Source organism: Hypanus sabinus, chromosome 4 (genome assembly GCF_030144855.1).
Source record: "Hypanus sabinus isolate sHypSab1 chromosome 4, sHypSab1.hap1, whole genome shotgun sequence".
Taxonomy (NCBI): domain Eukaryota; kingdom Metazoa; phylum Chordata; class Chondrichthyes; order Myliobatiformes; family Dasyatidae; genus Hypanus; species Hypanus sabinus.
Genome location: NC_082709.1, coordinates 96,013,731 through 96,040,257, shown reverse-complemented (window position 1 = coordinate 96,040,257; position 26,527 = coordinate 96,013,731). Strand labels below are relative to the sequence as shown.

The 26,527-nt window shown below is 43.0% G+C and overlaps 1 protein-coding gene across 6 annotated transcripts in view; it reads left to right on the top strand.

Moving 5' to 3' along the window:
• Positions 1-16,127, top strand: part of lrch1 (leucine-rich repeats and calponin homology (CH) domain containing 1) — a 484,761-nt gene extending 468,634 nt beyond the window's left edge. For 4 of the 6 annotated variants that reach the window (XR_009511715.1, XR_009511716.1, XR_009511714.1 and 1 more), the window contains 2 exons: positions 10,287-10,540; positions 12,165-12,301. Coding sequence is in view for 2 of the 6 variants with exons in the window: in XM_059967693.1 (XP_059823676.1) it covers positions 12,165-12,323 (159 nt within the window). In the remaining 4 variants the exon portion in view is untranslated. Of the gene's footprint in view, positions 1-10,286; positions 10,541-12,164 lie in introns of all 6 variants that reach the window. The other 2 variants (XM_059967693.1, XM_059967692.1) reach the window with 1 other exon arrangement.
• The last annotated feature ends 10,400 nt before the right edge of the window (positions 16,128-26,527 follow it).

Genomic DNA, 26,527 nt, shown 5'->3' with positions numbered 1-26,527 from the left:
AATAGAAAGTTCTTATCCTCCTTTCAATTCCTCCATCATCTGGCCTACCATGCCTTCTGTAGCTTGCTTTCAACCTCTTTCTGTCCATCATCTATTGATATATGATATGTTTCATGCCAATCCTCTAGAATGTGCCGGGGATTTTTTTTCTGCATAATATGACTTTTACTTTGTTGTCTGTGGGTTGTGTGCACATCTACTCTTGGCTGGAAGTATTATGCTCCCTGCAGTCAGTTGGACATTTGATAGCACACTATACCTTGTTTCACCATGATCCCAAGTGTAAAATTTCTTGCAGATTTGCCTTGAATTTAACTTTAGCAAGCCGTTGCTTTACCAACTGAATTGTTTTCACTTCCTGTTGAGAGCAGATAGATGTAATTACTATTGGATGACTGCCCCCAGGAGAAAGGGTCAGGCTTTTCTTCAAAGAATTGCGCTGACAGAGGAAAAGGCATTGGAGAAGGTTTTCCCACACACTGCCAGTATGAGCTGTACGGAGAGGTTGAACAAACTCAGATTGTTTTCTCTGGAACAGTGGAGACTAAGGGGACACCTGCAGATAGAAGTTTGTAAAATCTTAAGAGGCATAAATAGAGTACACAACCAGTATTTTTTTCTTTAATAAGAAAGGTTGGAGAGGCTAAGTTTAAAGGAGATGTTGGAAACACTTAGAGTTATGAGTGCATATACATGTCAGCAGTGGTGGTGGACACATTTAAGATGCTCTTGGGAACATGAATATGCAGAGAATGGAGGGATTTGGAGCATGTACAGGTGCAAGGGGTTAGTTTAATTAGGCATTTAATTGCTAGATAAATTAGTTTGGCACAATATTGAAGACCAAATAGCGTGTTTCTGTACATAGATGGAAGTGTAAAGCCTGGCGATGCACTGTGACAGTGGAGTTGCTAGTGTGGATGTTTTATAGGAGGTGAGTGTAGGGAGCACGGGCCTTGTACAGTATGCGGGTCCTGAATATATCTAAATCACAGGCCTGGGGATAAGACCACTGGAGGCAGTCATTCAAAGGAGTCTGTGATGGTGGCAGAGAAATTATATCTTTTGATGGTGGTAATCCAGAATGGAGGTGTGAAAGCAAGAAACTGGGAGCTAATCCACAGAGGATGGATATTTTGACATGAATTTAGGAGAAATGTAGATGTGGATGTTGCTTTAATTTCAAGACTGAACTTGACATATTTCTGAGGGGAACGTAGTCTGGTGGATTCAGCTAAGCTTGCACTGTTTTCAGGCACTTGAGAAGCAGGTACCAGTCAATTGCCTGACCAGCCTCTTGTTCTAATGTTCATCAGTTAATTGATGTTGGAATTTCATCCTTTTTTTCTGTTTACCATTCATCTGTAAAAGAGAGAATTAAGTGGTAATTTTCCATAAGAAAAGTGTAATGCTTATACTAAGCATACTATCTTAAGGTGAGAGCAGATTTTGGTGCTGATGTTCTGGTCTTGTTGCCCTCTTGCTCCCACTGAAGCAAGCTTGATTGGTCGTAAGTAGATGTGTTCAACAGCATAAGAGATACACTGATGCACACAGGCTTTAGCTGACCAAGTTAAAGACAAAGCGATTGGGTCACTGGCATTTTTCTTTTCTTTGAATAGATCTGATGTTTGATATGGGATCCTTATTTTTCTCTATATCTGATCAGCAACCCACTCACTACCACCCCAAGGCTAACAGCAAGATGATTGAAGAGCATGCAGCTTGTTCAATGTAGCCACATCACCGTATTGATTGAACAATGTGTGCAAAAAAGCTTTTTTCTGATTTTAATAGTAGCCTTTTTCTGTGAAAGATGAATGAGCTTCCTTACTTAACCTACAACATTTTGAAAGAACGTAAACCCTATTTTGTATGGCTTAATTTGCAGACACAAATCATTTCTGCACCCCTTACTATTTTTGCCTCACTTAAGGCAAAACCCGTTAATCTTTTCAAAAACGTGTCTTTGAAAACTGTGGATCAGCACCTTTTATGAAACATGACAGTTAATAATTCACATCTGTACATGACAGAAATTACTTTCCAAACAGTTAACTATATTTTTGATGAGATACTGAATTCATTTTGAACGAATCACTGAAACTTGCTCCAAGCCTTTTGTTGAACCCTTAGAAGTGTAACCAAGGTCACATTTTGATGGGACTCTTGAAAAGGCATTTTTTTTAAAACCGACTGCACAAAGCTAGCCTCCACTGCCGCCCGTGGCAGCAAAGCTGTGCCGAACATGTCCTTTTTACCTTAGATCTTAGATTTTACCTTAGATCTACCTAGGCTTCCCCATAGCCCTCTATTTTTCTAAGCACCATGCACCTATCTAGGAGGCTCTTAAAAGACCCTATTGTATCTGTCTCCACCGCCGCCACCAGCAGCCCGTTCCACACACTCACCACTCTCTGCATAAAAAAACTTACCCGTGACATCTTCTCTGTCCCTACTTCCAAGCACCTTAAAACTATGCCCTCTCATGCTAGCTATTTCAGCCCTGGGAAAAAGCCTCTGACTATCTACATGATCAATGCCTCTCATTATCTTGTACACCTCTATCAGGTTACCTCTCATCCTCCATCGCTCCTAGGAGAAAAGGCCGAGTTCACTCAAACTATTCTCATAAGGCATGCTTCCCAATCCAGGCAACACCCTTGCAAATCTCCTCTGCACCCGTTCTATGGCTTCTACATCCTTCCTGTAGTGAGGCGACCAGAACTGAGCACAGTACTCCCAAGTGGGGACTGACCAGGGTCCTATATAGCTGCAACATTACCTCTTGGCTCTTAAACTCAATCCCATGGTTGATGAAGGCCAATGTACCGTATGCCTTTGTAACCACAGATCAACCTACATAGCAGCTTTGAGTATCCAGTGGACTCAAACCCCAAGATCCCTCTAATCCTCCACACTGCCAAGAGTTCTACCATTAATGCTATATTCTGCCATCATATTTGACCTACCAAAATGAACCACCTCACACTTATCTGGGTTGAACTCCATCTGCCACTCTCAGCCCAGTTTTGCATCCTATCAATGTCCCGCTGTAAACTCTTGACAGCCCTCCACACTATCCACAATACATCCAACCTTTGTGTCATCAGCAGATTTACCATTCCTCCACTTCCTCATCCAGGTTATTTTTAAAAGTCACAAAGAGAAGGGGTCCCAGAACAGATCCCTGAGGCACACCACTGGTGACCGACCCCATGCAGAATATGACCCGTCTACAACCATTCTTTGCCTTCTGTGGGCAAGCCAATTCTGGATCCAAAATACAATGTTCCCTTGGATCCCATATGCTTCCTTACTTTCTCAGTAAGCTTTGCATGGGGTACCTTATCAAATGCTTTGCTGAAATCCATATACACTACATCTACAGCTCTACCCTTCATCAATGTGTTTAGTCACATCCTCAAAAAATTCAATCAGGCTCGTAAGACACAACCTGCCTTTGACAAAGCCATGCTTAATCATATTAGGCCTCTCCAAATGTTCATAAATCCTGTTTCTCGGGATCTTCTTCATCAACTTACCAACCACTGAAGTAAGACTCACTGGCATTTAATTTCCTGGGCTATCTCTACACCCTTTCTTAAATAAGGGAACAACATCCGCAACCCTCCAATCCTCTGGAACCTCTCCCATTGCCATTGATGATGCAAAGATCATCGCCAAAGGCTCAGCGATCTCCTCCCTTGCCACCCACAGTAGCCTGGTGTACACCCCATCCAGTCCTGATGCCTTATCCAACTTGATGTTTTCCAAAAGGTCCAGCACATCGTCTTCCTTAATACCTACATGCTCAAGATTTTCAGTCCACTGCAAGTCATTCCTACAATCACCAAGATCCTTGTCCATAGTGAATAATGAAGTAAAGTGTTCATTAAGTACCTCTGCTATCTCCTCTGGTTCCATTCACACTTTTTCACTGTCACACTTGATTGGTCCTATTCTCTCATGTCTTATCCTCTTACTCTTCACATACTTGTAGAATACCTTGGGGTTTTCCTTAATCCTGTCCGCCAAGGCCTTCTCATGGCCCGTTCTGGTTCTCCTAATTTCATTCTTATGCTCCTTCCTGCTAGCCTTATAATTATCTAGATCTCTATCATGACCTAGTTTTTTGAACATTTTGTAAGCTTTTCTTTTCTCCTTAACTAGATTTACAACAGCCTTTATTTACCATGGTTCTTATACCCTACCATCCTTTCCCTGTCTCATTGGAACATACCTTTGCAGAACCCCACGCAAATATTCCCTGAACATTTGCCACATTTCTTCTGTATGTTTCCCTGATAACATCTGTTTCCAATTTATCCTTCCAAGTTCCTGTCTGATGGCCTCATCCAATTAAATGGTTCTGTAAGAGTGGGAGTAAATGGGACCTTTTCAGAATGGCAGGCAGTGACCAATGGGGTACCGCAAGGCTCAGTGCTGGGACCCCAGTTGTTTATATATTAATGATTTAGACGAGGAAATTAAATGCAGCATCTCCAAATTTGCAGATGACACGAAGCTGGGCGGCGGTGTTATCTGTCAGGAGGATGCTAAGAGGATGCAGGTTGAGTGGGCATCCTTTTAGGACCGAGATGAGGAAAAACTTCTTCACACAGAGAGTGGTGAATCTGTGGAATTCTCTGCCACAGTAAAAAGTTGAGGCCGGTTTATTGGCTTTATTTAAGAGGAAGTTAGATATGGCCCCTGTGGCTAAAGGGATCGGGGGTATGGAGAGAAAGCAGGTACAGGGTTCTGAGTTGGATGATCAGCCATGATCATACTGAATAGCGGTGCAGGCTCAAAGGGCCAAATGGCCTGCTCCTGCACCTATTTTCTATGTTTCTATGTTTCCCTAAATTGTCTTTTCCTATCCCACTCCAATGCCATGTCTGTTCCTATCTCTCTCCAATGCTCTTTATTTTCTCTTCCCAAAGTCTCTATTCCGTTTTTATAGAAACATAAAAAACCTACAACGCAATACAGGCCCTTTGGCCCACAATGCTGTGCTGAACATGTACTTACTTTAGAAATTGCCTAGGGTTACCCATAGCCCTCTATTTTTCTGAGCTCTCATGTACCTATCCAAGAGTCTCTTAAAAGACCCTGTTGTATCCACTTCCACCACCATCCTATTCCACGCACTCACCACTCGCTGCGTAAAAAAACTTACCCCTGACATCTCCTCTGTACCTACTTCCAAACACCTTAAAAATGTGCCCTCTTGTTCTAACCGTTTCAGCCCTGAGAAAAAGCGTCTGACCGTCAATGCCTCTCATCATTTTATACACTTCTATCAGATCATCTCTCATCTTCCGTCGCTCCAAGGAGAAAAGGCTAAATTCACTCAAACTATTCTCATATGGCATGCTGCTCAATCCTTTCTAGAGTTTCCACATCCTCCCTGTAGTGAGGCAACCAGAATTGAGCACATTGCTTTCCATGTACGTTTCATTCTTTGATAAAATTACTTAAAATCTTCTTCTTTAATATTTCCATCTTCAGCCAGAGCAGGTGTGGCAATGTGCATGTTCACCAGGAGAGGGCAAGCCTTAGCAAACTTTATAGTGTCTGGGGGAGTTACCCTGTTTGTACATCTTAAGTGTAGCTGATTTGAAAATAGGTGTTCAAAAATTTAACAATTCTACCTCAATTGTTCTGGCAACACACAGAAAATACTGGAGAAACTCAGCAGACCAGGCAGCATCTATAAGACCATAAGGCAAAGTTGGCCATTCGGCCCATCGAGTCTGCTCTGCCATTTCAGAAAGAGCTGATCCAATCTCCCCTTTAGTTCCATTCCCCAGCCTCCCTTGATGCCCTGATGACTCAGATACCTATCAATCTCTGCCTTAAATACACCCAATGATGGCCTCCACTGCCGCCCGTGGCAACAAATTCCATAGATTCACCACCCTCTGGCTAAAAATTTTTTTTCGCATCTCTGTTCTGAAGTCAAATTTCACAGTGAACTCAATCATGTTGTGATCACTGTCTCCTAAGAGTTCCTTCACTTCCATCTCTCTAATCACCTCTGGTTCATTACACAATACCCATCCAATACAGCCGATCCCCTAGTGGGCTCAACAACAAGCTGTTCTAAAAAGCCATCTCGTAGACATTCTACAAATTCTCTCCCTTGAGATCCAGTGCCTACCTGATTTTCCCAATCCACTCGCATGTTAAAATCCCCAACAATTATCATAACACTGCCCTCTGGCAATCCTTTTCTATTTCCTGTTGTAATTTGTAGTCCACATCACTGCAGCTGTTCGGAGGCCTGTAGATAACTGCCATCAAGGTCCTTTAACCCCTGCTCAACCCATAAAGATTCTGTACCTTCCGATCCTATATCAACTCTTTCTAATGATTTAATATCATTTCTTACCATTAAAGCCACGCCACCCCCTCTACCTACCTGCCTATCCTTCCGATACACCGTGTATCCTTGGACGTTCAGCTTCCAGAAACATGCATCCTTTAGCCACGTCTCAGTGATGGCCACAATACCATACCTGCCAATCTGTAACTGTACAAGATCATCCACCTTATTCCTTATGCTGTGTGCATTTGTATAACACCTTAAGTCCGGTATTTGGTACTTTTTGCATTGATTACACTGCAAATTTATTGCTGTGCAACTGATCCCAATGGCTGTAAATTTGCTCCATCACCTGCTTGTCCTTCCTGTCATTCTTACTGCTCACTACCTTAGATCTATTTCTGTTTTCCCTCTCCTCTGCTCCATCATTCCGGTTCCCATCACCCTTCCAAATTAGTTTAAACCCTTCCTAACAGCTCTATTATCTATGCAAAAGAGAGTAAACGTTTTGGGCCAAGACCCTTTATCAGAACTGGAAAATAAGATCAGAAGTTAAAGGGAAGTGGAAGAAAAGTACAAGGTGGTGGGCGATAGATGAAACCAGGAAGAGGGGAGGGATAAAGAGCTGAGAAGTTGATTGGTGGAAGAGATAAAAGCTTGACAAGGGAGAATCTATTTGGAAGAAAGAAAAGGAGGAGCACCACTAGAGGGAGGTGATGGGCAGGTTAAAGAGATAAGGTGAGAGAGGGAAATAGGCATGGGAATGGAGGGAGAGGGGAAGGTAATTACCGGAAGATCAAGAAGTCGATGTTCATGCCATCAGGTTGCAGGCTACCCAGACTGAATACGAGATATTGTTCCTCCTACCTGAATGTGGCTTCATCACAGCAGTGAAGGAGCCCATGGACTGACATGTCTGAATGGGAAGTAGAATTGAAGTGGGTGGTTACCAGGAGATCCTGCTTTCTGGTAGGTGCTCAGCAAAGTCGTCTCCCAGTCTATGTGAGGTCCCACCAATATACAGGAGGCCACGCTGGAAGGACTGTTTGTGGCCCTGAATGGCAGTGAGGGAGGAGACGTAGGGGCAGGTGTGGCACTTGTTCCATGTGCGGGTAAGTGCCAGGAGGGAGATCAGTGGGGTGGGATGAATGGAGAAGGGAGTCACATAGGGAGTGATCCCTGTGGAAAGCAGGAAGTTGGAGGGGGATGAGGAAAGACCTGCCTGGTAGGGTGGTAGGTGAGTGTAAGGAACCTTATCCCTGGTGGGGTGGTAAATGAGGGCGAGGAACCCCATCCCTGGTGGGGTGGTAGGTGAGGGTGATGAACCCTATCCCTGGTGGGGTGGTAAGTGAGGGCGAGGAACCCCCATCCCTGGTGGGGTGGTAAATGAGGGCGAGGAACCCCATCCCTGGTGGGGTGGTAGGTGAGGGTGATGAACCCTATCCCTGGTGGGGTGGTAAGTGAGGGCGAGGAACCCCCATCCCTGGTGGGGTGGTAGGTGAGGGCAGAAATGTATGAAATGGAAAAGATGCAGATGAGGGCAGCAAGGTTGATGGAGGAATGAAGGCCCTTTTCTTTGAAGAAGGAAGGCATCTCATTAGTTCTGGAATTGAAAAACCTCATCCTGAGAACAGATGCATCGAAGACAGAGGAATTGAGAGAAGGGGATGGCATTTGTATGTGTATGTTCTGCAGGAGCAGTTTTCTAAATATACCTGATTGCATATTTGTGACAAAAAGGGTGCATGTTGGCAAGCTGTGTCTGTGAGAGAGCAAGTCATTGGGATTATATTGGAAAGGCCATAAGTCTCGAGAAAGATAGAGAACTAGTGAGGAAAAGATAACACGGAAAATTGCAGTCCTGGCAGAGTAACTTGTAGTGCTGATTACACCGTTATGGTCATATTACCTACTCCACTGAACTTTGTTGGGTTTAGAGTTTTGATTGTAATGGCAAATTTTATAAACTTCTTGTATTTGTTTATAATTAATTTCTGCCACAGGCTGTGCTCACAAATCTGCCAGCCTTTATTCATGTAGTACACAATCATCTGATCACAAGGTTAATTTATAGTTTTAAAGTTCTACCAACTATGTGTAATTTTGTTGGCGTCATTTAAAAGAGTAAGGCCCATGTTTGCACAGCCCAGTGATTGAATGGAATTTAAAATGCATGTAGAAAGGTGTGCTTCAATAGAGTGTTTGACTGCAACTGCATCAGATGAGTAGTTTCGATAGTGGTCCCACCATTCATTGTTGCTTACATGGGGCACTTGCATTATCATAGCTTGGTTGTGGCTTTATCTAATGATTTAAGACACTGGCATCCAGCTGTGCTATTATTTTCAATGTGTCTGGCTCCACATCTTTCTTAAATCCTCTTAACAGCTTCTTGTCTAGAGTGAACTAAGCTTTTTCTTCCCTTCAGATCTCTTGGGTTTCCTCCTCTTGTGTTGTGTCAAGAACGGTATCCAATATAATGTGCGTAATGGTCTTATTTGAAACTGTGGGAAGTATCACCTGCCCAGGCCTTTGCAGTGCCATTTCAGCACCCGCACTTTGCGAAATGGGACATATGAACTATATCATGTTTTTAAATATTGGCATTGCTGCAAAGTGGGATGCCGAATGTACCATAGTTTTTTTATATATAGAATATGCAGCATCCTGTGATACCTGCTTCCATTGAGCTGTTAGGAACCAGTTGACCCTGAGTCACTGTATTTGTCAGTCTCAAACAGTTTTCACTAAATTGTTCTACATTAGTAATTGTTTGGTCCATTCTTCACAGTACACCTCAGCCCTAGCAACAGACAGCAGCTCTTTGCGATGCCTACACTATGCCTCACCTTTAATATGTTGCTATCAACACTGTGTTGATTAGATTGTCATGAAGTCACTGTCAGTGGGAGAAAGGTTCGTGGGTGGGGTTACAGCACACACCAGCCGGTATAATACTTGCTGTATAAAAGAAGGATTTAGTATTTTCCCGGCATACATGGTGCATAAACTCTTCTTCTATTTTAACCGATGTTTTGATGACCAACTCCACCGTCTTCATCAGGGATGAATAATCTCACAAATACATCTGTATTTTGCTTCCAGTGCAAAAACAAATGCAGAAAGAACGTAGTTTTCACCACATAATTAAATGCAAATGACATTTCTCTTGTTTTTTTTTGCTGTATAATCTCACAAACACCTCTGTTATGCAATCTGGACGCCCAGAAATACACACAAAATGCTGGTGGAACGCAGCAGGCCAGGCAGCATCGACATTTTGGGCCGAGACCCTTCGTGAGGAATAGTCAGTTTGACATGGAGCCCACTGGTAATTGTTTGGTTACCATTCCTGCTGCACAAGTCACTGAGAGTACACTGTACGTGCAGAGAGTGTATTCTTGTTGGAAGATAAAATAATGCTTCCAATGCAAAAACCAAACACAGAAAGTACCTAGTTTTCACCACAAAATTAAATGTAAATCACATTCCTCTTGTTATTTTTTGAACAAAATTCCGAAAGGTAACTTTGGGTCAATAAACTGTTTCCCTTCAATGTGAGAATCAAGAGGAGTGGCTCATTGGTATCAGAACTGTTAAGAGAGCTGGGATGTCTGATAGATGAGCCATCTACAGACAGACGAGCTTGTTGCTTGCTTCTTTCCTGCTTCTCTCCCAGTTGCCATGTGTCTAATGGTTTTAGACATCCAGTCCACAGCTCATATTAACACATTGAAAATAGCATAACCATTTTTGTTTTATGTCCATAAACCCACTTAGCAATTGCATCCAATAGTACTGGCTGCTTTCTTAAATCTTAGACAATGTAAGCCGGCATGCTTTCCCCATGCATGCAACTAATGTAGCCTGTTGGTTCTTGTTGATATGGTTCTTGTTAAGTTTTGTATTTGTAATTTCATGCACTGTTCTTCTATTCTGCCTGCTGCCCATTGGATAGGCTGACCTCTGCTCTCCGTACGACATCCTGCAGTCAGACGTCCACACCATTCAAAGGACTGTTGCCGCACTGCTGACAAACAGGGAGAAAGTTCAACAGCCAACACCAGCCTTTCTCACTTGGGATCTGTTTGGCTTTTGTGTATTCCACGCTTTCTTTTTAGTGCTACTATATATTACTTACAACTGGAGCGTATTGGTTTAGAACGTTGCATGTGCATATATCCTTGCACCGTGTGTATAATCCAATTACAGGTATTTGTACTCTTTTTAATACCCATTGAACTGTTCATACTGTTATACTGCAGACCAAGAGTTTTCCAAAGAGGGGGTGCAAAAACAAAAAGGACATAGCTTTAAGAAGAGAGGCCAGAGGGACAGAACACTTTACAGTACAGGCAATTCCCCATGCTCTCTGTAAGGAGTTTGTATGTTCTCCCTGTGGCAGAGTGGGTTTCCAAAGGTTGATTGGTCATTATAAATTGGGATTAAATTGGAGGATTACTGGGCGGTGCGGTTCAAAGGGTCAGAAGGGCCTATTTCACACTATAAAATAATTTAAAGGTGACATCAGGGTAGCTTCTGCACTTAGAGTGTATATTTGGAATGAGCTGCCAGACATAGTGGTTGTGGTGGACACATTAAACATCATGTATATGCAAATGCATATTTGGTTCTGCATAGATAGGAGAGGTTTAGAGGGCTGTGGGCCAAATACAAGCAGATGGGACCAGCTCACTGACAAACGCATCTGGATGAAGGGCCTGTTTACATGCTGTGACTTAAGTGCTCATGGGTCAGCATGGTTGTGGTGGGCCAGACAACCTGTTTTTATGATTTTTTACCATAACTGAGAATACCCTATACCTTCCTGAAAGACAGAACTCATTTGCTCCTGCATCTTAACAGTGTCATTGTAAAACCAGGGTGAATAAACCTGGAATCTCTTTCTATTTAGGAAAGATACTTACTTGCATCTCCTACCAATGGCAACTTATAAGTTGAGTTGCCATTTGCACCCCAGCAACCCTGTGACTAAAATCCTTTGGCTAGGTCTAGATTGGAAACATATGTACATTGACATGAAAATAAGTTGCTCTTTTTGATGGAAACCGTACATCTGAGGAAGGTTGTTGACCTTCAGCACCATTCTATGTGAGCTTCTCACTTTGTCCAAGGCCGCTTTGTGAATAGGCAGGTTTGGTGATGCTGTACTGACTATGCTCAGATGGACCGGGCAATGCATAGAGAATCTTGCAGAAAGGGAGAAGTTGCTCCTTTAAGATACTTTGAGTCATGAAGTAAAATTTGATTGTTTTTACAAGGAAATCAAACTCAGAATGCGGGTGTTGTGAGGTACAAACTACTGTTAATAAAACCCATGCATTGATCACAATACCAATTCACTGTGGCTAGCTTGGGTGCTATTTGGTTTGAGCAGGCAGGTAGTGAGGTAGTCATAGTCAAATGAAGCTTTTGGGGCATATTGAGTTTGATCATCAATATTGATGAACCGATCCTGGAGGAGATAGCTCAGGATTTCTGGTGTTGCCGTGTTTAATCTGTGTGGCTATTCATGAACTGCTGAAAAGATGTTTCAGCACTGATCCAAGCTCTCTTCTCCTGCTTGCTGGTGTAACTTGACTCACTTTCAAGAAAACAGGGAGATGTACATGCCACGTATGTTATGTTCCTTGTTGGAGTGTGAGTGAGCTGGAAGGCTGGTGAGTAACCTGACTGATTAGCACTGGTCCTGAAGGTAATCGAACAGCAGCTCAGAAGCCAACTGAATTCCCCTTGCACATGCATGTCTTTGGCTCATGTCAGTCTGGGAAGAATCTGCAGTAACATCTCTATTTTTTGTGCTACCTTTCCATAGGAGAAGCTATGTTTGCCCCATCACATACTGGAAGGAAAAGGGTCGCTGAAAGTAAGTATGACTGTTCAAGCACTGCTGAACTGGGCCATGACCAGATCCCCATTGTTTACGTCAATCCAAAACTACAGTGATGCCGGCCTCTGGAAGTTCAACAAGTGACACAGCCTCAAGCCCAGGACAGGTACATAGCATACAAAAGGTGGACATTTTCCTCAGCTGATGTGTGGAGCTATTTCTGTACACTAGCAGCATTTGTTTTAGAAGCATACTACATTCGTCACAGTATTTAGTTAATACGTAAACTTTTCAACTATAGATAGTTACAGCTTTTGCAGAATTGGGGAAAGCCCAAATCTTTTGTATCTTTTAATGTATTAAAGAGACACTTTTTTGTTTTGTTAATTTGTTTAATTATGGCTTTGTTTAATTATACAATAATGGCTTTTGATTGTGAAGAAGTTTAGAACGTGGTCATAATTTATTTATATTATTTATTCAGATGTTTTATCCATCCATTGAGATGATGGTTGTAAATTTGAAAGGCTTGCAGCTGAAACTTTTCTTTACAGATTTAAGCTATTTTATTTTATGGTGTTAGTTTAGTCATTTTTAGTTAATATTTGGCTTCATCAGTTGAACGGCCTTAAAGCTTCCTGAGAATCTGCTTGTGATCTTCTTGTGAAATGATAATGAGAGAGAAGGGCATTTACTCGTTTGAGGCAGTGCCTGACAATGTTTCAGACTAATCAAGTAAATTTTACTTACTGCTGCAATTAAAATAACAAGAAAGTGTTTGAATAGTTTAAACAAGTTTCTGTGGACACTCAGTTAATTCTCCCTGGTGCTTCATTCCAGTTCATACACCCTGGATCAGATAGACTGGTTGGCTGACAAGTTTAGAAATCCAATCAGTATGATTTTGACTCTCCGCATGGATGGGGCAAATGTAAAGAGGGATTTTAATAACACATTGCTCAGATGAATGGTCTAGGATGACTCAAGCTATGACTAAAAGCAGGAGCGAGGGGAGGCTCAAATTAGTGGAATGTTTCCTAGACCAATATAGCTTGCTGCTTTGACGTTTGTGATTGCCCCTGCCTAATATGACAGAATCTTTAAAAATTTACATAAAAAGGCCATTTTATTGATGGTAAAATTGATATTACCATACTTAATATTGCAACAATACCAAAGTCTGAACCCAGATTAGCTCTGTGGAATAACCCTGTGGTTTATTGTGGATGTGTAAACCAAACCTCTAGATTTTACTGTACTTAATCCACCACAGAACAGACAACTCACTGTAGGTTACTCAGGCTGACAAGTTGCCTTCCTACAGCACCTGGTGGCACATTATCTAAATATGCGAACAGTTGTACTGAATTATGTGAGCTGCAGGAACTAACTGGAGATTTATAAGCCAAACACAAATGCTAGTTATTACACTTGATTGCCAATTTTGGGGATCAGTTAAAATATAAAAGTACTCAGAAATCATTGCCCCTACCAAACTCACAAGTTGTTGTGTGCCAGTCTGCTGAAGCAGTCACTTTGTAAGCCATACAGCCAGCATTCTCTGAACATTCAAACACTGCTTGCAGTTAGCATGAATAAAGTTGTGTTTCCATGGTTGCCAACCCTTAGGTTTACTCATTCAGATGAAGGTAGAGCTGACAATAAAAAAAAATGCAGGAATATACCTGTAACTACCATTTAAAAAGAAAAATAGCCAGTTCCAGACAAAGGAAAAACTACCTGCTGCCAGAAATATTTGTTAATTGGGTTTGGGTATGGGGGAGTTGTGCAGAGAACCCATGTGTCTCCAACATCACCTCCAGCTGTCTGAAGAGTGGGGTCAGAGGCATAGATCCCCCAAGGTCTGGAAACAACTGTGTATGATTCTACTCCTTTCTGAATGTGGATCTTTTGCTGCAGTTTGGTTTAATAAAGATGCACAACAATATCCAAATACACACATATGTAACAGCTTGCATGATGCATTGCTAGTCAAATTGGTTTGTTGTCAGCATTTTGCTGGGATAGGCGTCTTTTTCATCATTTTTGCGGTTTCTTCTGAGATGTGGAAACTGGTCCTTGGGTGAGGAGAGAGGAAGGAGGGAAATGAGTGGGCATGAGGGAAATAAACATTAATAGGAGAGAGTTTTCATTGATGTGTTTTGTCTTAAAGATTGATTTTAGGGTGTAGCAATGACAGTTCTGCTAATTATGAATGGTGTGGGGAAGAGGTCCATCTGAAGAGTGGGGCAAAGTCCTGGTGGTGGTCTCTGAGGTGGTGTGGCAGGCCATGTGATGGAACAAAGGTGTGTGGGAAGCGAATACAGAATTATCCATGATAGAAGTAATCCAGCAACAAGTAAATTCCATTTCTGCCTGCCAACCTCAATCAAAATTAGCTTGTCAGTGTGAATTATATTAATGGAAATGGTGTTTTAGTAATTATTGCCAATATTTTTCTTGGTAGAAATTCCATTCATCACCTTTATGTGCCATGCTGTATGATGTGGCAGATCATGGTCTTCCATCTGTCTTTAGTCAATAATCTCTTCAATTATTCTCTCTATCCATGACCCTGACTGTTCTTGGTAAATTTTCTACAGAAGTAGTTTGCTGTTGCTTTCTGGGCAGTGTCTTTACAAGATGGTGACCCCAGCCATTATTAATACTCTTCAGAGATGATCTGCCTGACATCAGTGGTCATGTGACCAGAACTTGTGATATACACCACTTGTTCCCATGGTCATGTGATCCTGATTGGGGGTGGGGGGGGGCCAGGCACGTGTGACACCTTGTCCAATGGTGAGCTGCAGGCTAGCGAAGGTTTGGTAGAGATTTATCTCCACTTCACCACCCTAGAAGTTCAATTAGTGGGTGAAATTTGGGGCAGAGAGGGTGAAAACTGAGCGTTTCAATTAGGATGAACAACTGGCAAGAGTTGGAGGGGTTACGCTTCAGTATTTCAACCACTTCTTCATGTCAGTTACCTGTGTAGACAGTAATTTGTTTTTCAGTTTTGGGGATGTTCAAGAACAGGAGCACAGATTGTGGGTTTTGTGAAATTGGGGTGAGACCTGAATCACTGGTTTGCACCCAAGAAGTGAACATATATGAACAGGTAATAACTTTGCTTACAAGTACTGCAAAGGAGATTGTTATCAGAAAATAAATGAGTGTTGCACAGCCTCAGGAAGTATCAGCAGCATTCCTCCTAAGGCATAAGCTCAACAAATCGTCTTATAATTAATCTCAAATAACTAATACAGTCTCCTGAGGCACCTGTTTGTGAAGGAGAGGTAGTATTGACATTTGAAGAAAAAGATAGGATCAAGCAAGAAAATCTATTAGTTGTGTCATCATTACACTGCTGTCCATTCAAAGTGCTGCTTTTCTTTTAAACAAGATAGTAGAACAAGTCAGCAGGGCATTGCAATAGACTGTGCACTTAAATGGATTTCTATTATCTTGGATAATAAGAGACAAAAGCAATCTTTGTTTGACAAATGCAGGTTGTTTCGAATCAGAATTATATAACATCTAGTCCAGAGGAAGCATAATTGGTAGATGAGGAGAACTTCTGATTCACATCTTTAAGGTGAGCTGTGCTGTGCAAATGCAATTTAAGTGTATATAATGACCTTGTGCTTTTTAAAAATCCCCAGATTGAGTGTCTGTTGAATGACATCAATCAGGTTTTCATTATTCGCAGCTGGTGTCAGCTTATGTGTGTAAAAATATGCTCTAACTTTTAATATTTTGTAAAATTGTGGTTGATTTCTGGGAAGCTCAGTTACACTCATATGGCCAAAAGATCTTATGTTGTCTGTATATAGATTGGGGAATGTATTTTGCATGTGTGGCCTTTGATGTTATCTAAAGCCATTGTACATAGTGTATATTTTGTAAAAAATCACTTCTATTGTAACATCAGTAATAAAGTTATGTTATTTACACAACCTGTGTCTTCTCCCTGTTATTCCAGCAGGAGTCAGTTTTACCTTGCAGAAAATTAAGATGTCCCAAATCATTGTCTTATATATATTTAACTCTTGTTTATCAGTTAACTGAATCCTAAAGATCAGTTTACAATTACCACAGAAGTTGAACAAACCAAACTTTAAAGATTCATGACCCTAATAGGGGGAGGGGGTATTTGTTTGGATGTGGGTGAGGTCCTTAATGAGTACTTTACATAAGTACCTACCAAGGAGAGGGACATGGAGCACAGGGAGATCAGTACTGTGAGTGTATTGATACGCTCAGGCATTTCAGGAAGAGTTAGTGTCTCTTAAGGAGCATGAAGTCCCCAGGGCTTGATTGGATATAGAGTCATAGAGAAGTACAGCACAGAAATAGGCCCTGCGGCCCATCTATTCCTTCCAAAGCCATTTAGACTACTTACTCCCATCAACCTGTATGGGGACTATTGCCCTCCATATCCCTACCATCCATGTACCTATCCAAACTTCTCTTAAACGTTAGAATTGAATTCATATGCACCACTTGTGCTGGCAGCTCATTCCACACTCTCATGACCCTTTGAGTGAAGAAGTTTCCCCTCATGTTCTCCTTAAACTTCTCACCTTTCACTCTTAACCCAAGACCTCTAGTTGTAGTCTTATCCAACCTCAGTGGGAAAAACCCTGCTTGCACTTACCCTGTTTATACCCGTCATAATTTTGTATACCGCTGTCAAATCTCCTCTCAATTTCCTATGTTCCAAAGGATACAGTCCTAACCTATTCAATCTTTCCTCATTACTCAGGTCCTCTAGACCTGGCAACATCCTTGTAAATTATCTCTATACTCTTTCAACCTTATTTACATGTTTCCTGGTGGTAGGTGACCAAAACTGAAAACAATAATCCGAATTAGGTTTCAACAGTGTCTTGTACAACTTCAGCATAACATCCCATTTCCTGTACTCAATACATTGATTTATGAAGGCCAATATGCCAAAAGCTTTCTTTATGACTCTATCTGTCTGTGATGCTACTTTCAACAAAGTACGTACCTGTATTCCCAGGTCCCTTTTACAGTACCACACTCCTCAGTGCCCTACTGTTCACTACATAAGACCTACCCTGGTAGGTCCTATCGAAGTGCAAAGCCTCACATTTGTCTGCATTAAATTCCATCTGCCATTTTTCCAGCTGATGCAAATGTTTCTGCAAGCTATGACAGCCTTCTTCACTATTCACTACACCTCCAATCTTGGTAACATTCACAGGTTTGCTGATCTAGTTAACCACATCATTTATATCAGCTATAGGTTGATTTAAATAACAAACAACCAAGGACCCAACACCAATCCCTGCGGCACTCCACACGTCACAGGCCTCCAGTCAGAGAGGCAACCCTCTACAACCATTCTCTAGCTTTTTCCACGAAGCCAATGTCTAATCCAATTTACTAACTCATCCTGAATGCCAAGCAACAGAACCTCCTTGACCAGCCTTGAAAAATGTAGACAACATCTGAGTAAATACAGTTGCAAAAAATTAATTTAAGATTAACCCCATCTGTTTTGGCTCCACATATGGTTTACCATTATGTCCCAAGCTATTGAGAGAAGAGATTCCTTCATAACCCCTCTAGCTACAGGCAAGGTCCCAAAGGATTAGCATGTAGCTAATCAAGGAGGAACCATGAATAATCCTGGAAACTATGGACCACTGAAGTCTCACATCAGTGATAAGGAAATAAACAGGAGAGAATTCTCAGGGATTTGATTTATGAGCATTTGGAAAACTGTGGCCTAATCAGGGAGAGCCAGCATAGCTTTATGCGGGACAGGTCATGTCTTACCAAATTGATTGAGTTTTTGATGAGGTGCCAAGAATGAGTAGATCTGTGAATCAGAAACATCCCAGACCCTGGCATCTGGGAGGCAAACTACCATCTGCATTTCTTTCCTGAGTCCACAGAATCACCTTTCTGACCCCTAACTACAGAGTCCCCTGTTACTGCTGCCTTCTTCCTTTCCCTACGTTTCTGAGCCACAGGGCCGGACTCTGTGCCAGAGGTGCGGCCATTGCCGCTTCCCCCAGGTAGGTTCTTCCCCCCCCACCACCAAAATCCTTAAGCCGGAGTACTTATTGTTAATGGGGACAGCCATAAGGGTACTCTCTAGTATCTGACTCCTGCACTTCCCTCTCCTGACTGTTACCCACTTCTCTGTCTCCTGAGGCCCCGATGTGACTGCTTGCCTATAGCTCCTCTCCATCACTTCCTCACTTTCCCTGACCAGACAAAGGACATCGAGCTGCATCTCCAGTTCCCTAATCTGGACCTCAGCAGCTTCAACTCGACGCAGCTGGTGTAGATGTGGCCGTCCGGGAGGCTGGGAGTCGCCCGGACGCACAGACATACTTCCTGTTTCTATTCCTCACAGGTAACTTACCTCGCCTCGACCCATATTGGCAAAGCCCTGTTGAGCTAAAGCCTCAGATCACTCCATCGATGACCGTTCCACTAGGCATTGTCTCCCTTTTATGCCTGAACCTTCTCTGCTATTTAACGCACGATTGGTGGTCCGGTTGTAGCCACTGATAAGCCATGTGCGATGGACAAACACTCTGGAAGCTCCCTTTTTAAATGACCACTGCCAAACAGCGAGAAATCCCTCTTGGTAAAGCTCTGTTGATGCTGCTGTTAGACCACGTAATCCAGTCCCAGCTCCAACTACTTCACACGGTTTGTTAGAATCTGCAGCTGGGTGCACCTTGCAGGTGTAGCTGTCGGGACACTGGAGGTCTCCCTGCCTTCCCACATCCTGCAAGAGCAGCATTCCACAAACTTGCCTGGCACTCTGTAAAACAGATAATGGTGCATAGTTCCCTGAGGGTGGAATCTCATGTGGATAGGGTGGTGAAGAAAGCTTTTGGTATGCTGGCCTTTATAAATCAGAGCATTGGTGAGGCCAAATTTGGAGTATTGTGTACAGTCCTGGTAGTTGTGTGGAATGAGCTTCCAGTAGAAGTAGTAGAGGCAGGTTCGGTATTGTCATTTAAAGTAAAATTGGATAGGTATATGGACAGGAAAGGAATAGAGGGTTATGGGCTGCATGCAGTTAGGTGGGAATAGGTGAGAGTAAGCATTCAGCACGGACTAGAAGGGCCGAGATGGCGTGTTTCCGTGCTGTAATTGTTATGTATGGTTTTAATGAAGCTGGTGACAACTGTGGCATACTCATTCAGACTCAAAGATGAATCCTTGAATACAGTCGAGACCAGCGACACAAAGCAGTCCTGTAAGCACTTCTTGTCCATACCATCTTGGCCCTCCTACTGGTGCTGCAGTCTGCAGCCTCTCTCTCAGTCTCTATACTCAGGGAGTAGAAGTACAGCCAGGCGATGAGAAGTGTTGGTGAAGGGTGCACAGTAAGTGCCCTCAACGGTGGTATAACAGTGGTCCAGTGTGTTGGCTCCTCTGGTTCCACAAGTGATTAGGTTGATAACAATTATTTAGAGATTTTTTCAAGTTGGCCTGGTTAAAATCCCCCAGAGCAATGACGAAGACATCAAGGTGTGCTGTTTCATGCCTGTTTATTAAGTTGCTCAGTTTGTCCAGAGCCTGACCTGGACATTGGCCTGACCTGGGATGGCTGAAAACTCACACAACAGATAAAATGGGTGACACTTGATCGCAAGATGTTCTGGGTCAGGTGAGCAGGGCTGTCAGAGGTTACAGCGGGACATTGTTAGGATGCAAAATTGGGCTGAAAATTGGCAGATGGAGTTCAACCCAGATAAATGTGAGGTGGTTCATTTTGGAAGGTCAAATATGATGGCAGAATATAGTAGTAATGGTAAGAGAGTTGGCAGTGTGGAGGATCAGAGGGATCTTGGGACATAGGACACTCAAAGCTGCTGTGCAGGTTGACTTTGTGGTTAAGAAAGCATACAGTGCATTGACCTTCATCAATCATGGGATTTAGTTTAGAGAGGTAATGTTGCAGCTATATAGGACCAATATGTACAGTGACTTCTGGCTGCTCACGCTCTCTTTTCTGGATTTTGTTGACCAGTTCTGAAATATGGTGGACTCTGGCGCCTGGAGGGAAACCACCATCTGTGTTTCCTTTCCACATCCACAGCCTACTCAAGGGACAATTTACAATGACTAATTAATCTACTAATTGGTATGCCTTTGGAATGTGGGAGGAAACCAGAGTACACAGATGAAATCCATGCGGCATGGGGAGAATGTACAAACTCCTTGCCAACAGTGATGGGAACTGAATATAGAAGGTGGGAGTTTATGCTCTAAACTTATAAAACATTGGGCAAGCCTCAAAGAAAGCTTCTGGTACTGTGGCCTTCATTGATTACAGGAGATAGGATGTTACTGTATGTTGAAACTGTATAAGACCATAGTGTGACCATAAGATATAGGAGTAGAATTAAGCTGTTTGCCCATCAAATCTGCTCCGCTATTCCATCGTGGCCGATTCATTTTCCCTCTCAACCCCGATAAACTGCCTTCTCCCTGTATCTCTTTATACCCTGAGCAATCAATCTATCAACTTCTGCCTTAAACATTTCAAGTCCTTGAGTTCAAGAGCCATGAGGTAATGTTACGAATTTAGTTGGACCCCACTTGGAATACTGTGCTCAGTCCTGGTCACCGCACTACAGGAAGGATGTGGAAACCATGGAAAGGGTGCAAAGAAGATTACAAGGTTGTTGCCTGGACTGGAGAATATGCCTTATGAGAATGGAAACATAGAAAACCTACAGCACAATACAGGCCCTTTGGCAAACAAAGCTGTGCTGAACATGTCTTTACCTGAGAAATTACCTAGGGTTACCCATAGCCCCCTATTTTTCTGAGCTCTATATACCTGTCCAGGAGTCTCTTAAAAGACACTATCGTATCCGCCTCCACCACTGTCGCTGGCAGCCCATTCCACGCACTCACCACTCTCTGAGTAAAAAACTTATCCCGGACATCTCCTCTGTACATACTTCCAAGCACCTTAAAACTGCAACATTACCTCTCGGCTTCTAAACTAAATCCCATGATTGATGAATGTCAATGCACTGTATGCTTTCTTAGCCACAAAGTCAACCTGCACAGCAGCTTTGAGTGACCTATGTCCCAAGATCCCTCTGATCCTCCACACTGCCAACTCTCTTACCATTACTACTATATTCTGCCATCATATTTGACCTTCCAAAATGAACCACCTCACATTTATCTGGGTTGAACTCCATCTGCCAATTTTCAGCCCAGTTTTGCATCCTAACAATGTCCCGCTGTAACCTCTGACAGCCCTCTTACTATCCACAACTCTCCCAACCTTTGTGTCATCAGCAAATTTACTAACCCATCCCTCCACTTCTCCATCCAGGTCATTTATAAAAATCACGAAGAGTAGGGGGTCCCAGAACCCCCCGAGTCACACCACTGCTGACCAATCTCTATGCAGAATATGACCCGAATACAGCCACTCTATACCTTCTGTGGGCAAGCCAGGTTTGGATCCACAAAGCAATGCTTCCTTGCATCCCATGCCTCCTTACTTTCTCAATAAATCTTGCATGGGGTACCTCGTCAAATGCCTTTCTGAAATCCATATACACTACATCTACTGCTCTACCTTCATCAATGTGTTTCGTCACATCCTGAAAAACTTCAATCAAGCTCATAAGGCACGACATGCCATGCTCACTATTCCTAATCATATTATGCCTCTCCAAATGTTCATAAATCCTGCCTCTCAGGATCTTCTCCATCAACTTACCAACCACTGAAGTAAGACTCACTGATCTATAATTTCCTGGGCTAGCTGTAAATGGAATTTTCTTGAAAAATGGAACAACATCAGGTTCCGTACACACTTTTCCACTGTCAGAATTGATTGGTCCTATTCTCTCAGACTCTCACGCTCTTCACATACTTGTAGAATGCCTTGGGGTTTTCTTTAATCTGCCCGCCAAGGCCTTCTCATGGTCCCTTCTGGCCCTTCTGATTTCTTTCTTAAACTCCTTCCTGCTAGCCTTATAATCTTCTAGATCTCTATCATTACTTAGTTGTTTGAACCTTTCGTAAGCTCTTCTTTTCTTTTTGATTAGATTTACAACGGCCTTTGTACACCACGGTTCCTGAACCTTTCCCCGTCTCATTGGAGTGTACCAATGCCAAACTCCACGCAAATATCCCCCTGAACATTTGCCACATTTCTTCCGTACGTTTCCCTGAGAACATCTGTTTCCAATTCATGCTTCCAAGTTCCTACCTGATAGCCTCATATTTCCCCTTACTCCAGTTAAGCACTTTCCTAACTTGTCTGTTCCTATCCCTCTCCAAAGCTATGGTAAAGGAGATAGAATTGTGATTACTATCTCCAAAATGCTCTCCCACTGAGAGATCTGACACCTAACTAGCTTCGTTTCCCAATACCAAATCAAGTACAGTCTCTCCTCTTGTAGGTGTATCTACATATTGTATCAAGAAACCTTCTTGAACACACTTAACAATTCCAACCCATCTAAATGCCTCACTCTAGGGACATGCCAATCCATATTTGAGAAATTCAAATCTCCCACCATGACAACCCTGTTATTATTACACCTTTCCAGAATCTGTCTCCCTATCTGCTCCTCGATGTTCCTATTACTATTGGGTGGTCTATAAAAGACACCCAGTAGAGTTATTGATCCCTTCCTGTTCCTAACTTCCACCCACAGAGACTCTGTCGTCAATCCCTCCATGTCTTCCTCCTTTTCTGCAGCCGTGACACTATTTCTAATCAACAGTTCCACGCCCCCACTTCTTTTGCCTCCCTCCCTGTCCTTTCTGAAACATCTAAAGCCTGGCACTCAAAGTAACCATTGCTGCCCCTGAGCCATCCAAGTCTCTGTAATGGCCACAATATCACAGCTCCAAGTACTGATCCGCTTTGTTCACAACACTCCTTGTGTTAAAATAGACACATCTCAAACCATCAGTCTGAGCATGTCCCTTCTCTATCCTCCCTCTCACACTGTCTCCAAGCTTTCTCTATTTGTGAGCCAACTGCCTCTTCCTGCATCTCTTCAGTTTGAGTCCCACTCCCCAGCAGTCCTAGTTTAAAATCTCCCCAACAGCCTTAGCAAACCTCCCTGCCAGTATATTGGAGCCCCTGGAATTCAAGTTCAACCTGTCCTTTTTGTACAGGTCACTCCTACCCCAAAAGAGGTCCCAATGATACAGAAATCTGAATCCCTGCCCCCTGCTCCAATCCCTTGGCCACACATTTATCCTCCACCTCATTCTGTTCCTAATCTCACTGTAATCCCGGACCTAGCTCCTGGGACCTAACTCCCGGACCAAGCTACCATCTGTGCTTCTTTCCTGTATCTACAGAATCCCCTGTCTGACCCCCGACCTATAGAGTCCCCTATTACTGCTGCCATCCTCTTCCTTTCCCTACCCTTTTTTTTGTAATATTATTATTTATTCTTATTTTACAAAGCAGCACAGCATATTTACACAGGAAAACAGAAAAAAACTTATAATTTAAGTTTAAATTAACATACAACCAAATTGATCTTGCACTTTTCCCCCACTGTTAATTCTTCCCAACATGTGTTCATATGATGAAATCTTAACCATTTCCTCAGTCCATTCCCTCACAGTGGGACATCTGGGTTTTTTCCAGTTTTGCAATATAATTCTTGCAGCTGTGATGAGACCCACCTTTAAAATAGTAAATTTGTCATTGTTTACATTAGGTATCATTGTCCGATCACCCAGGAGACAAAGCCGTGGGTGCAAGGGCAGTGTAGGACCCGACCAATTTCCCAACAAATCAAGAACTTTACACCAAAATGGACGAACCATGAAACACTCCCAAATCATGTGAAAATATGTGCCCACCCCATTTTTACATTCCCAGCTTAAATGATTATCAACAATCCCTATTTTGTAGAGTCTAGTTGGTGTCCAATAATATCTATGTACTACCTTATACTGAATACATTTCCCTCTCGCTTCCCTAATATGTCTACCCACATCTGATAAAATATTTGACCACTCGTTATCTTCAATATCACTTTCAAGATCCTTCTGCCACACTGCTTTGACACAGACACAAGGCTCCAACATGGAGAATTTACTGGCTGAGGTTAGTCGTGTAAGTTCCATTCTGCTCGGGGTGGCTACAGATGTATCGACAATTAAAGAAACGACAACAATTGAATTCCGTCAATGCCATTCAAGAGAGGCTGATGGAAGCCGAGGGTCGCCTCTCCAGTGTGGAGAATGCCACTGTGCAACTGGTGGGTGCCAGCGAGCAGAATAATAAACGCTTGGACCTGCTGTGGAACCGTGTCGAGGAGCTGGAGAACAGGAGCAGACAGAACAACGTCAGGCTGGTCAGTCTAAAGCTGGGTGTGGAAACGGGTGGTCTGATTAAGTATGTGCAAAGAATCGTGTCCGAGGGATTTGACATCAAACTGAACGCAGAGCTTGAGACTGAGAGGGCACACCGAGTACTTATTATTAATGGGGACAGCCACAGGTGTACATTGGCACCTGCTTCTTGCCCTTCCCTCTCCTGACTTGTTACCCACTTCTCTGTCTCTTGTGCTCCCGGGGTGACTCTCTGCCCATAGCTCCTCTGTATCACCTCACTCTCCCTGACCAGACGAAGGTCATTGAGCTGCATCTCCAGTTCTCTAACATGGTCCCTAAGGAGCTGCAGCTCGACACACCTGCAGAGATGTGGCCATCCAGGAGACTGGGAGTCTCCAGGACTTCCCACATCAGACACTGAGCACAGAGCACTGGCCTCACACACATTGTTTCTGTTTGTATTCTACACAGATATGCAGAACCTACCTCGTCTCAACCTGTTATTGCCAAATCCTTCCTACTCAGTCTCCCTCTACTCAGACGCCTGCTTTATGAAGCTGTCTCCTTTTAAACTCTTCTCGCTGTTCTCACTGGCTGACGTCCACACACTTACAGAGTCGTACCCTGATCAAACTGTTGAAGAAATAACCACTGAAGAAGTTCTCAAATGGCAGGGGATGGCAACCGTGGCTGACAAGGGAAGTTAACCATAGAACATAGAACACTATGGCACAGTACAGGCCCTTCAGCCCTCCATGTTATGCCGACCTTAAAAAAATATACTAAACCCACACTACCCCATAACCCTCCATTTCTCTTTCATCCATGTGCCTGTCCAAGAGGTTCTTAAATACCCCGAAGTTTTAGCCTCCACCACTATCCCTGGCAAGTCACTCCAGGCACTCACAACCCTCTGTGTAAAAAAACTTACCCCTGATGTCTCCCCTAAACTTCCCTCCCTTAATTTTGTACATATGCCCTCTGGTGTTTGCTATTGGTGTCCTGGGTAACAGGTACTGACTATCCACCCTATCTATGTTTCTCATAATCTTGTAGACCTCTATCAAGTCCCCTCTCATTGTTCTACGTTCCAAAGAGAAAAGTCCCAGCTCTGCTAACCTTGTTTCATATGACTTGTTCTCCAAATCAGGCAACATCCTGGTAAATCTCTTCTGCACCCTCTCCATAGCTTCCACATCCTATAATGAGGTGACCAGAATTGAACACAATACTCTAAGTGCGGTCTCACCAGAGATTTGTAGAGTTGCAACATGACCTCTCTACTCTTGAACTCAATCCCCCGTTAATGAAGCCTAGCAACCCATAGGCCTTCTTAACTACCTGTGCAGCGACCTTGAGGGATATATGGATTTGAACCCCAAGGTCCCTTTGTTCATCCACACTCTTAAGTAACTGACCATTAATCCTGTACTCAGTCTTCTGGTTTGTCCTTCCAAATTGCATCACCTCACACTTGTCCAGATTGAACTCCATCTGCCATTTTTCTGCCCAACTCTGCATCCTGCAAGCACTTCAAGCACTTACAGCTCCGTCCACAACTCCTCCAATCTTCATGTCATCTGCAAACTTACTCACCCATCCTTCCACCTCTACATCCAGGTCACTTATAAAAATCACTAATAGCAGGGGTCCCAGGACAGATCCCTGCAGCATTCCACTAGTCATCGACCTCCAGTCAGAATACTTTCCTTCCACATCTATCCTCTGCATTCTTCCTTTAAGCCAATTTTTTATCCAAACAGCCAAGGTTCCACTTATCCCATGCCTCATGACTTTCTAGATGAGTCTCTCTTGTCAAATGCTTTGCTAAAGTCCATGTAGACCACATCCACTGCCCTACCCTCATCAATTTCTTTTGTTACCTCTTCAAAAAACCCAATCAGGCCTGTGAGGCACGATCTTCCCTTCACAAAGCCATGTTGACTATTCATGAGTAGACTGTACTTCTCCAAATGCTCATAGATCAGGAATGGGCAAACTACGGC